The 12,631-nt window shown below is 49.0% G+C and overlaps 1 protein-coding gene across 2 annotated transcripts; it reads right to left on the bottom strand.

Moving 5' to 3' along the window:
* Nucleotides 1-330: 330 nt before the first annotated feature.
* On the bottom strand, nucleotides 331-12,470 carry METTL13 (methyltransferase 13, eEF1A lysine and N-terminal methyltransferase). Of its 2 annotated transcripts, none has more exons than XM_036442003.2 (8): nucleotides 11,460-11,919; nucleotides 9,410-10,169; nucleotides 7,933-8,132; nucleotides 6,215-6,410; nucleotides 5,214-5,381; nucleotides 3,754-3,969; nucleotides 1,989-2,120; nucleotides 331-781 (listed from the first exon to the last, which is right to left on the bottom strand). In XM_036442003.2, the coding sequence occupies exons 1-8, from the start codon at nucleotides 11,610-11,612 to the stop codon at nucleotides 507-509; spliced, it is 2,100 nt and encodes a 699-aa protein (XP_036297896.1). In that variant the 5' UTR covers nucleotides 11,613-11,919; the 3' UTR covers nucleotides 331-506. The 2 variants fall into 2 exon arrangements, with proteins under 2 accessions (XP_036297896.1, XP_036297897.1); XM_036442004.2 differs by lacking the exon at nucleotides 331-781 and adding an exon at nucleotides 1,721-1,852 and having other exon boundaries at nucleotides 11,460-12,470.
* Between the last annotated feature and the right edge of the window lie 161 nt (nucleotides 12,471-12,631).

Raw genomic sequence — 12,631 nt, forward strand, 5'->3', positions numbered from 1 at the left:
AAGCCAGCAATCACAGCGGACTGTCCACACTGTGCTCCACCATCGGGGACCTCCTTCCCTAGAGAAAACCGTTCTCTCCACACCCATGGGAGGGATAAAAGGGTGGTAGGAAATGAGAGGCGTGGATAGAGTACTGGGTGAGGAGAGGGGAAAATAGGCAAAGAGAAAGAAGCGGGAAATACAGTTGAGGTGAAACAGCTTCTTGAAAGAAGACTCTTTCCCTAAGGAGCTTGGTGCTCACTCGTGAAGGCATCAGCGACTGGTGGGGGCTACAACACGGAACTCTACCCAAGGGCTCGGTGTAGGAAGCAAAGGCAACCAACCCAGTGGTACTGAGGAGGACAGTACAGGAAGATCGTTTTTATTTTCCCAGCTCACCAGGCTGAAGATCCCATGCAGCTGAGTATGAAACCAAGAGTAAAGTATGGTGGGTTCTATTTCATCAATCTCTGGCAGGCCAGGAGTTCAAGGTTAGGCGGGCAGGAGGCTGAGAGGCCAGCGATCAATCACACAATCTTCACAGTCTTGAGCATATCAGACAGGACGTAGGTGCTATCCCAACCCCTCCCTGGCTTCCGCAGGGTCCGCTCCAAGGCCTGGGCCATGTCCAAGAGCTCTGGTGTGGCAAGTTTCCGCTCGGGGTGCAGCTGACAGAACAGAATCTCATTCACTTCCCCCTCGATGCGCCGGACATACAGGAGGGGGAACACCGCCTTGAGCCCACCCAGCACTGAGTCCTTTAGCCCCAAGTCTCGGCACACAAGGTTGAGGATAAAGACACCTGTAGGGTGGGAAGGAAAGAGTCAGAATGACCGCAAATCTGGTGACACGTGGAGACAAGATACAGCTCTGAAAATAACAATTTCTGCCCTGGGTGGCTGGGGGGGGCTAAGACAGCACCAACGGCGACAGCCAGCTTGCAGAGAACATACACACACAAAAAGCAGAATGAGAAAAGCATGGGAAATATGCAAACCAGAGGAAACATCAGCCCATTTCTTGCTCTCCTATGCTGCTAACCAATGATTTCACCATTCTCCATTTCCCAAAGAATCGCTTTGCGAAAAAAGTAACTAATACCCGCAAGAAAGAATGTACCAACTCCGTAGGGATGTTATGTTCTTGACAAACACCATGCGGTATTAACTAGCCAGGGATGGCCTAGGTCACCTTGCAACAGTTAAGGTTCTAAGTCAACTCTGTTCACCACAGCACCGTACACCAAGTCAAAATGTGGGGGCCACAGACACATGACTCAGAGCCCCAGCTTTCGCAAGGACCTGGGCTGGAGTCCCAGCTGTTAGCCTGGCCGCCTTGGCAGGTCTCTTTACCTCGGTTTCCTCATCTGAAATGGGCATTGCCGTCGTGGTGGGAGTGTGAATGACTACAACCACTTTGTAAAGCCGGCGGCAGCATCTGCGAAAGCTGAGCATACGAGCATACGCTTCACCTACCGTCCAGCGATTACAGCCCTCAGTATATGCCCAACAGACCCGCCAGCGTTTCACCAAAAGGCATCGTTCGAATGTTAATGGCAGCACTACTTAGAAAAGCACACAACAGCAAAACAGCCCACTACCAAGAGCAGAGGGGGAGTCTGAGCGCTACAGCCACACGATGACACTACACAGCAATGAAAGGATCCATGGAAACGCAATATTATGGATGAATCTCACAAGCATCGCGTTGAGTGAAACAGAAACTTAAAGACTATCATCTGTATGATTACTGCATTTGTATAGGACATAAATGGGAAGACTAAGATGTGCTGGTAGAAGTTGGGAGAGTGGTTATCCCAAACAGGAGGTGAGAGGTGGACTTCTGGGGCGCTGGAAATGCTGTGTGTTCAGTGCTGGTAACGGGGGGTGTTCAAAGGAAGGAAATAAATCCAGTTACACATTTATAATATGTGCATTTTTTGTTTAAAAAAAAATTTTTTTTTTTGAAGGACCCATCCATCCCCACTTCCCGGCCTTTCGTTCTCATACCTTCAGGACTCAAGATGCTCTTGACCTTCTGTAGGAAGGGCTGGTCCACAAACGCGGGGGGTGGACAACTCATTCCCAGTGTTGGGTCCTTACTGTCCACATCAAACATTATCACGTCGTACTGAGGCCGTGCTGGGAAAGAGAAGCAAAAGAGCTTTTGTCTTTGCTGGGTAAAATAAGGCCACTTACATTCCTGCACTGCATCTCTCCTGTGACCTGTGGTGGGCGCAGGTGGCTGAGCCAGGAGGACGACAGGGAGGATGTGCATGTTAAGGCCACTGACATCACCGTCCAGAGGAATCGTCACCAAGGTTCTGCTGTGAGTACCCCACCTAACAGACGGAGCCTGGTCTCATTTTCTGGAGTCCATTCTGCAGGGTACTTACTTGGCTAAGAGTCTGTCTGTCCCAGTGGCTGTCAACCTTGACAGAACATTCGAGTCACCATGGGAAGCTTCTAAATACCTACAGAATCTTGGCTCCTTTTTTGACCAGCTGAGTTAAAAACCTCCCGGAAGGCCTGACATTTCTCTTCAGCTCCCCAGGTAATTATCAATGCAGTCAGAGCTGAGAATCATTGATCTGGACAAGCAGGTATCTAAGCCCTTAAGGGCTGACCTACCACATGCCTTTTACATGCTTCACATGTATTCGCTATCTTGGGCCTGAGCCCCCAGAATGACTCTAGCCTCAGAGAGGGAACCTGTAAAACGCTTAATGTGGTCAGTTTGCAGTTAAAATAAGGCGGCATCTGTCCATCTCAGCACCAAATATACACATCCCAGCACCAAATATACTCATCCCAGCACCAATACACTCATCCCAGCACCAAAATGTCATTCTGGTTGCCACACCCTCACTCAGTCCAATGAGAACCAAGCATCAGTTACGGAACGAGCAGACCAGGAAAGGTGGGCCTGAGCCCCCCACCAGGTTCACTTAGGACTGAGCCAACCTGACTTTTCCCCAACGGACTCCGGAAAGCACAAGTCACCAGGAGCCTATCTATGAACATGCACAAGGACCAAGGGACCTCCTGCAGAACATGAATAGGAATTTTGTCCTAAGTCTGGGATATGAAATACTAGAATCAACGCCACCTTAGATCCAGCAGCTGCAGGGCTGTCGGGATCCCCACTGAGCAGCATCTGCCTCAGGGCCTTTCAGCCTCGGCACTACAGACATTAGGGGTCAGACAATGCACTGCCCTCAGAGGCTGTCCTTTGCATCGTAGGAAGTTGAGCAGCATCCTTGGTCTCTCCCGCCAGAGGCATCCCTACCCAATGGTTATGACAACCAACAACATGTGCAGATACTGCCAAACGTCCGAGATTTGGAACCAGTTGGCATGAATGCTGTTTTGTTCTATTTCTGGCTTCACTTCCGGCTGATTTTAGAAAAAAATACCTCCCAACACACCCCTCAACTTTTCTTCATCTTTCTTCTCCCGGCTACATACTGGAGGTTTCTTAAGGTGGGGAGGAGATGCTAATGCTGCAGGGTCAAAAGAAAAGCCGACTGTCTGTTAGCGCCAGCAGGTCAGGAGACAGTCCGTAGTACTTGCTACACTCTAGCCCCTAGCACCGAGCTAACATATGGTGGGCACTGTGTAGTTACTGACAAAATTTCAACAAATCAACAGGAAAAAGACTAGTAGGATGTTGCTGATGCCACCCTCTCAGAGATGGATTCCAGAGGCCCTTACAGGCCTGACAACCTTGGATCAACCTTCCCTTGACACCCCCCAAATTCTCCAGCAGCAGTACCTTCTCTTCCCGCTAGGCTGGTAATATAGTCCAGGCCATCTGCAATGTGGACCTTCATCCGGTCGCTCTGGGAGAAGCCAAACCACTGGGTAGCCACTTCCAACATGGACGGGTCGATCTCCACAGCCTCGATACGGGACTTTGGGAAATGATCGTGGACAAAGAGGGGGAGGCTGCCCCCGCCCAGGCCTACCACCAACAACGCCAGCGGCGTCTCTGTAATACAGGAAGAAAGCACTGTTTCACCATCTGCTCACAGGAAAAGTTTGGTACCAGCCTCAGGAGGGCAAAAGAGGGAGTCAAATTGTTGGCTCTGCCCAGGGGATTCCAGATTTAGGGGCTTGGCCTCCCTGTCTCATCCCAAAATTTAGGAGTTAATTTGACATCTGAAAACTCAACCCTGGCCTCACAATCCTTCCCTTACCAGATCCAGAAGATAACCAGAATATCCCCTTAAAAATCCCAAAGCATTCGTCACCAAGAGTCCCCACCATAAGCCTTATTAGACCCCTCTACAAAATGTGGGTCTACAATGGCCAACACCTGGTTCATGATCAAAAGACAGTGGATTCCACATAGATCAAAGCCACAATGGGCCAAAGGACACACGCAGGGACTGTGGGTAAAGAAGGCTCACACACAGAAATATGACCGCTTTCACTACTGTGGTCAGATCCAAACCTGTCATTAGTGAGAAGGCTATGACTATAATGTGGGTTTTTAAGTAGGAATTCAAGCTAGAATCATACAATGCATTACTGAAAAGCCAGAAATTCCCCTTAAGTGCGAAGGCATTTCTCTGGAGACATGGTTTTTATTTACTTTTATTTTTTAAATATGTTTTTATTGAGTTAGGGAGAAGGCGAGGGCAAGGGCGAGGGTGAGGGTGAGAGAGAGGGAGAGGGAGAGAGAAACATTGATGTAAGAGAGAAACATTGATCAGCTGCCTCCCTGCACACCTCCTACTGGGGATTGAACCTGCAACCCAGGTGTGTGCCCTGACCAACCAGGAATTGAACCAGTGCCTTTACGGTGCACAGGACAATGCTGAACCAACAGAGCCATACTGGCCAGTGCCTGGAGACATGGTTTTTAAAGACTCAATCTGGTTATGTGGGTATATACATATGTAAGAATTCATCAAGCTGAACAGCTGTAGATCTGCGTACTTTACCTATCTCACCGGATGTACTTCACACCTTCATTGTTTAAATAAATGAGTGGAAGAAAAAAACTTCAGACTTAAGACATATATGGCCATGTCAACATTACAACTTCAGTTTGAGGAAAAAGTTATTTGGGTGTTCGTTAACTTAGAAGCAGGTTGGGAATAAGAAAGATATGAATGTTTATGCTTTTTGTCAGTCTGTGATCACTGCTCTTATTCACAAGCAGCTCCTTTGATTAGCTCTGTCGTCTCCCATGCTCCTCGCTGTGGGGAGAAGTGACGACCCCCTTACCTAGGAGCAGCTCGGGGTTTCTCAGCAAGGCCAGGCCGGCGATCATGGCTTTGTGGTGTTCACAGCACAGGTAGCTCTTATCGATGGGCTGCCCCGGGGCTGCAGGGGGCTCCTCTGGAGTACCAGCCGGCGACTGCTTCTTCCTGTCCTTTTTCCGCTTCTTCTGGGCTAAATTAAGAGAGACAATGAAGTCCTATGCTTAGTCCACTAGTCCTCAGAGAGCAAAGCACCAGGGGCAGTGGGCTGCAGCTGACTTGACCTCACTCACAAACCCAAGCGTTAAATATGCAGGAGTTTGAACTGGTTACATGTCAGAGTCTGAAAAGGAAAATGGTCAAGATATACCCCAAAGCCTGAGAAAACTCAAATCTAGGAGTCCTGGTACCACTCCTATGAGAAATATAAGGCCACTAACAGAATCTTCATAAATTCTTGTAGGGAAGGACTTACAATTATCTCCTTTATGCCAACTGCTATCCTAGTTTTTTTACTTTTAGCTCCTATAACTGGCAGATAGAACACGTAAGAATCTGAAGAATTAATAATTAGGTCCAGAATCAATAGGTAGTGCAGCCTGAGTATAAACCTGGGACTGCCTGTCTCCAATGCCTATCATCTTTCTACTGTACCACTCAAGACAGTAGGAATGGCTCACCTTACAGAGCCCTGTTGAATTAGTACCCGGACATATGTGGAACTTGTAAAGCAAGTGGCTTTTAAACGGAAGGCATTAAAGTGATGATCATGTTTACTTGGGAAACCATTAGCCCTGCTCCTTATCATTTCACAGCCAGGCTTGGCTCAAGAACAGAACACAGACCTCTACTCCGCTGGCCACTCCCACCCTAAGAGCCCAGGTGGTTTAAGAGGACAACCCACTTGGCCATGTGCCTCTGGTCACAGGTACCCAGGTCTGTCTTACATCTCGGCCATGCTCCCAGGTCCTTCTGACCACCAGAAATGTCCATTCGGGTCCCACCAATGTGCCTCTGACGCCTCACCTCTGTGAGACACACCCTTCAGCAGTCTGGCTTCTGACTGCACCACGTTCCTGTTGCTGAGGAAGATGAGCCGCCGGAAGTAGCACTTGTCATCCCCCTGCACGTCCTCAATGACGTAGTCGCCACTCAAGGGGCTGCAGTCTTGGTGCTGAATGGTCCGCACCCCGATGTCTCCGCCCACAGACAGGAAAGGCACCTGAAGGTACAGCAGAGATGCGCTCAAAACACCAGCTCAGCTAAGAAACGTGAGAAAGTAGAACCCCTTTCCCGGTGTGTATCTGAGGAATCCATGCCATGGTTCTGGGCAGTAGAAATCCACAGATGTGCCATTCTATTCCAGCTCTTCTCTGGGGCCTTTGACTTGATCTCATAAGGTTTAATTTACCTTCCTGAAAACTAACTGATCCCCTGCAAAACCATTATAAAATGCAGCTGGTTGTCCCCCAAGAAAAACAGAGGAGTTTCTCAAGAGTAATCCTCAAAAGCACTTTCAACAATGCAGGACAATCAAAGCCCGAGAGAACCTTGAGAAGAGACTATAATTATGAGAGAAGAAATATGAACGGGGATGAGATAACGAAATCCAGGGATGACAGAGCTAATTCATCCACTCCAAACGTGAAGAGATGTCTCCTTTCCCTTAGCCATTCTCATCCTTTTATCTCATTATTCTAAACAGGAGGAAAAAAATTAGGAGAAAAATATAATTCTCCCCTAAACTTTCCTCTTTCCTTTTTTCCAGTCTTTACATCTGTTGCTTTTCAAAGACTTATATGGATATTTAATGATCGCCAGGGATTCCAGACTTGGCAGAGACTTTGGCACTGGTGAGAGGTCACAAATAACCTCCCACAGGAGCTGGGTCCCTCTGATGGACATCGACCCCGAGTCTACCAGGAAGACTCAAATACATTCCTCCATAAGCACAAGTCAGCCTCGTGGGCAGAACCCAGGCTGGGAATCGGGAGCCTACTCTTTTTTTCAGATCCGTACATCACTCAGCTTTCCCCTCTGTCAAGAATAAAGTCACCTGCCCATTACCCTGCCTTGCGACCAGGATGGCATCAGACAAACCATGTTGACTGGTAATTCCATATCACCACTTTGGCAAAAAAAAAAAAAAAAAAAAAAAAAAAAAAAAAAAAAAAAACCTCCAGTTTCCTTCCCAGTAAAACCCCAGACAGGCAATGCTCATATCCTGAAAGTATCCATTTACCCTCAGATAATGATGGCTCTAAGGAGCAAAAGGGGCAAGGAGTTAGAAGGAGTCAATGAGAGAATAAAGAGAACATACTTAATTCTTTCAACAATAAAGATTAAAAAAAAAAAAAGCAGCAGCAGCAAAGGATCAAGAGAGTCTTGTGCACAAGTGAGGACACAGACATACAGTCCAAGTCATTCACAGAATGAAGAGCTAGAGCCTGCAAGAGCTGGAGCATCTCCTTCATGCCACCTCTATGGAGTCTGAGAAGACCCCCCAACCCCAGACCCACATGTCCCTGTGGGTCTCAATAATGGCAACCACCTGCCTTCCTCACGCTGCCTGGGGCAAAGAAATGTGATTGATACCCACTCAGCTCTTAGCTGCTGACATGCCCTCCAGGAGCCGACTACGGTCACAGAGCCTGCCCTAGCTTCTTTCAGGACACCCTCTGTCTTCCCGGCTGCCAGTGTGACTTCTCCAGAGACCTGTGAAAGCTACTGCTGAGCTTCCTTACCTGCTGCTGGGCGGGCATCCCGGCAGGGGCCAACTCCATGACTCTGGCCGACAGCTCGGCCTGGATGCTCTCCATGCCTTCGTACTGCTGACCCCGGTGCAGGGCCACTGTGATCAGCCTCCTGAAGCCAGCGCTGGCCGCCAGCTGCTTCCGACCCTCCTCCATGCCAAAGAGCCACTCGGTCTCCCGACCCTGGGGGACTGGAAACAGGCGCCTGGTGACAGGGAGTCCCGGGAAGAGTGTTCGAGCCCACTACCGACATGGCCACATGGCAGAGAGCCAGGCCTTGCCCAGGCCCAGAATCCCTTCCAACTGTGACCCACGGAGGGGGTTCGAGTCCCTGGAGCACAAGGCCCAGAGCAAAGCTGCCATCAGACATGAGACAGGACCGGGGGGAAATAAGAAGCATGAGCACAAGGAGAAAAAATAGCAATACTACTAATGCCTATTCCATACCAGGCGTTATTCCAAGCACTTAACAAACAGAAGAACATAGAATCTTCACAATAGCCCGGGCTCCAGGTAGTAGTATTAGTTCCATTGTATAAATGAGAAACTGAGACAGAAGTTACATTCTTTGCCCCAGTCATGAACTAATAAATGGCAAAGCTGGAACTCAAACCCAGGCAGCCCAGCTGCAGGCTCCATGCTCACGTCCAGGGCACACGTTTGCTCCCACCGGTGCAGGCAGGATTATGGAATACTTGGGAAAATGGCTCAGTCATCTGGAAACAAGTGGCCAGCGTGACCCATCGACACCTTGCATTTATCTAAAATATTCTATTTTTTAAAGCATTCTCTCATATTCTCCTTTCTGAACATGATTAATGTAAATCTGGTATCGTTTACTCCTTTTAATAATAACACTAATGTCCATAAAGCAGTTATCATGTGCCAGGCACCTTCCTAAGAGCTTTTACACTTCTCACAACTACACAAGGTAGTTATGAGGTCACCTATGGATGAGGAGACTGAGGCACAGAAAACAAATAACATGTCCAATGTCACATCACCAGGATGTGACTGGGACAGAATTGGAACCCGAATAACCTGGTTCCAGAGCCGACCTTTTTTAGCCACTGCTCTGTACTAGCTCTCTAATTCAGCAGAGAAACTGGGCAATTTCCCCAGGTCCCACAGCTTAAAGGCTACAGACCTGAGCCTGGACAGCTCCTACCACTTAACAAGGTAACTACCATCTCTACAGTGTGTGGTTTGCCTAAATTCATCTGTATGACTCCTCTCCTTCCTACCAACCCCATTCTCCCACTTCACCAAGGCTTTGTGATGGAAGATGAGGAGAAAGAAGCTTCAAATCTAAGGTACCGGGAGAGTTGCTATTGTTTCTTCCTCACGCCTTGGCCAATCTAACCTCTGAAAGTACCATCCCTGCCAGATGAAACCAGCCAAGGCACACCCATCCACCAACGCCCCAGCCCAGCCCTTCCAGGGAAGAGAGGGACCGATCCCAACTCACTGATGAAAATGGCAAAATGATTGTCCCGCGATGGTTTCACGGCGGGGCTGTCCACCACGTGGAGGGTGTAGCGTGGCTCCCCCGTGTCCCCATTGCACAAGTCCAGGGACACACTCCCCAGCCCGGCCTTGCGGTACAGCTGGCTACACAGCCAGGCATACTGCTGACGCTCCCGCACTGCCTCGGCCAGCCGCTCAGCACTCTCCAGCCGCACAGGCTTGCCCTGCTCCTGAGCACACAGCTCAAGGATCTGGAGGGCGGAGCCAGGGATCGGCCTGAACTTGGTCATGATGAAGGCAAAGACAGGCAGGGGAAACTGAGGCTCTGCTTCCAACACCCGGTCCTGGCTGCTGGCCACCTGATGCACCCTGACCATCCACCCCTCCCTGGAGAAGTGACCCACTGCTTTCTTCAGGACGTGAGCCTGAGCCAGGGAGATGCAGAGGTAGCGACCGCCCACCTGCAGGACACGGCCAACCTCAGCCAGCATCCTGTCCACCTGCTGCAGGGTCTTCTCCTCCTCGTCGGTCAGGACAGCATCCAGGGTGCCCTTGTCCAGCACCACCTGGAAAGAGGCATCAGGAAACTCCATCTGGGTCATGTCCATCTTCAAGAAGCTCATCCGGGGCCGTCGGCTGGCATTGCGTTCCTTCATTTGCTTGATGACAACCTCACTGATGTCAATGTTCACAATATCCTGATAGCCCACATCGTACAGCTGCTCGCTGAGCTCCGAGTTACCACACCCAATCACCAGCACCTGAAGGGGGGGGGAACAGACAGGATGGAGGTGACTAAGGCAAAGGAATGAGCTTCACACGAGCTGAGGAATCAAGTCTCGCCTTGGCTGTTGCATGTTTTCTGTGTAATGTTACTGAAGAGAGCGCCATTACAGAGCTGATTCTAGGCTCCATCTTAAAACACCTTTGGTTAGAGGACTCACTAGTGAAAATCACGTTCAGCAACAGCCATGCAGGTCATGTGGAAAGGGCTTTCCATATTATGGAAACAAGCTAATCATGGTTGTTCTTTTCTCTGAATCAGGCATTTTTGCTCAAGAACCGGTAGGAAGTCACAGAATCCAAATGCAGTAAGTAGTTACAGTTGAAATCTCCTATCTGTTGTACTGTTGAAAATCTAGTTCATAATCCTATTCCACTCATGCCTTTGGCTTCTCCTCATGATATCCTGGTATTTTCTGAAGCTGAACTTAAATGCACAAGTTGTTGCCTCATGCTCTATGCAGTAAACTCCTATTAATCCTTCAAAATTCTACCCTGATGTCACCGTCTCTGGAAAAGCACGGTATACACAATGAGAAGTGCCTAAACTTTGGAGCTTGATGGGCCAGAGTTTAAATTTCCATGTGGCCACTTATTACTTATATTATATTAAGATCTCAGAGCCTCATTTTTCCATCTGTATAATGTGTGTACACCATTCACCTCAGAGTTTATTATGAGAATTATGTCAATTCTCATAATAAACTCTCAAACACTCAAACATACACACAGCACAAGGCTCGATGCTTAAAACTTCCTTAAAGCTTTCTACTCTTTTCCTACCTCCAGTACAAGCCCACCTCTGTCAACACTCCTCTCTTCGGGATTGTGCCAGGGGCATTATACCTTAATTGAAAATAATACTACAATTATTTGATAACAGATTTGTGTATCAGTGAAACATGGCTAGTGCCTTCTTCACAAGGATGCAGTGACAGAAACGCACAGAAGACCACATCTAGGTTGAGTTACTAAAATAAGTGATTCTTTCAGTGGGGTTATTCATTGAAGGATGATCTGGGGCGGGAAGTCTTTTATCTCAAACCTTTTAAAAAATATACTTTTAACTGTCTTTCAACCAGAATGATGCATGAAATCCTGAAATTATGGGCCCAATTAGGGGCCCCATGCCTGTCCCTGTTTACCGTGTGCAGGATAACCTGGAACGAACGAACGCGCACACACACTCATTCTCATTCTCTCATTTTCATTCTCATTCTGTTGCTCTCGCTCTCCCTCTCTCATCTCGGCTGCCAGGCCGCACTTACCTTTTCCCGGGGCTTCATGTACTTGTGCAGCACCCCGCACAGTTCCAGGTAAGTCCCATACCACTCGAAAGCTTTCTTTCCGCGCTGCTGGAAGAACTTCTCCCAATAGTCCACGGAGCCAAACTCCTTGGAGCTCTTAGGTAAGAGATTCATATTTCCAACACCGCGGCTGCGTCTTCGAGACGGTCCCACGCCCTGTAAGGGAGGTACCAACGGAGGGGCTTCCCACCACGCTGGCTCCGGGACACTTCAATGGGCTTTCCTTCCACAGACAAGCGGCCACGTTGATATTTTCCCCATTTAAAACCCGAAGGGAGGGCCCCCACGTGTGAACCGCACGCGCGAGACACCGAATCTAACACGCTCACCCTCGACTCGGCGCCCACAGCCCCTGCCACATGGGGAGCGCAAGTCCTCCTCAGAGCTTCATTTCAGAGCCGGCAATCATATCCGGGTGCGAGGCTTCGCCATTGGTCGGCCGTCCAGACCTCCCAGCATTTCATTGGTCACTGACTTTTTGTTCCTGGCACCCCATTGGCTGCGAGGGGCTCGCCTCACGCAGGCGCCGAGCGTTTGTTTATGTGAGGCGGAAGTAGGCGGGCCCCGTGGATGGGGGCGGAAGTGGCCGGTTCCCTGGAACCCAGGTTGATGTCTGAACCCCGGGAGAGGGCAAGCTTCCGGGGCTCTGTGTTCACTTCGTCACCAGGTCTTATCATAAGCCACATAGGACCTGAGCACTCATAATTGAGGTAAAGCTCCAAATTCATTTAAAAAAAGAAATAAATATGACAGTAAATCCAGCCAGACCTCCTCTAAATAAGAGATTTGATTCCCAGAATTCTCTGCGTTCAGTAGTTTCCTTCTCTATCGTGGACATCTGCAGGCACCCCAGTTTCCCGATAACGCATGGACTGGTAGGCAGTTAATTCCCTTTTATAAGGAAAACTAAGGACATAGCATAAATGCTAAGTTGTTTGCCTTTGGGACCAGTGGGCAATAACAGTTTGACATTAAAAAGCCAGGAAAGATGAGGGAACAGTGCCTGAGCCTAGTTATTTTAGGTCACAACTCTAAAGGATGCCGGTGAAGGTCTACCCTCCCTTTCTCCTCCGCTTCCCTCTAAAGGTCTCATCAGCCCCACCCCGAGTGACTGATCGCAGCTGCCTCCGCCT

Source organism: Pipistrellus kuhlii, unplaced genomic scaffold, assembly GCF_014108245.1.
Source record: "Pipistrellus kuhlii isolate mPipKuh1 unplaced genomic scaffold, mPipKuh1.p scaffold_m20_p_18, whole genome shotgun sequence".
NCBI lineage: Eukaryota > Metazoa > Chordata > Mammalia > Chiroptera > Vespertilionidae > Pipistrellus > Pipistrellus kuhlii.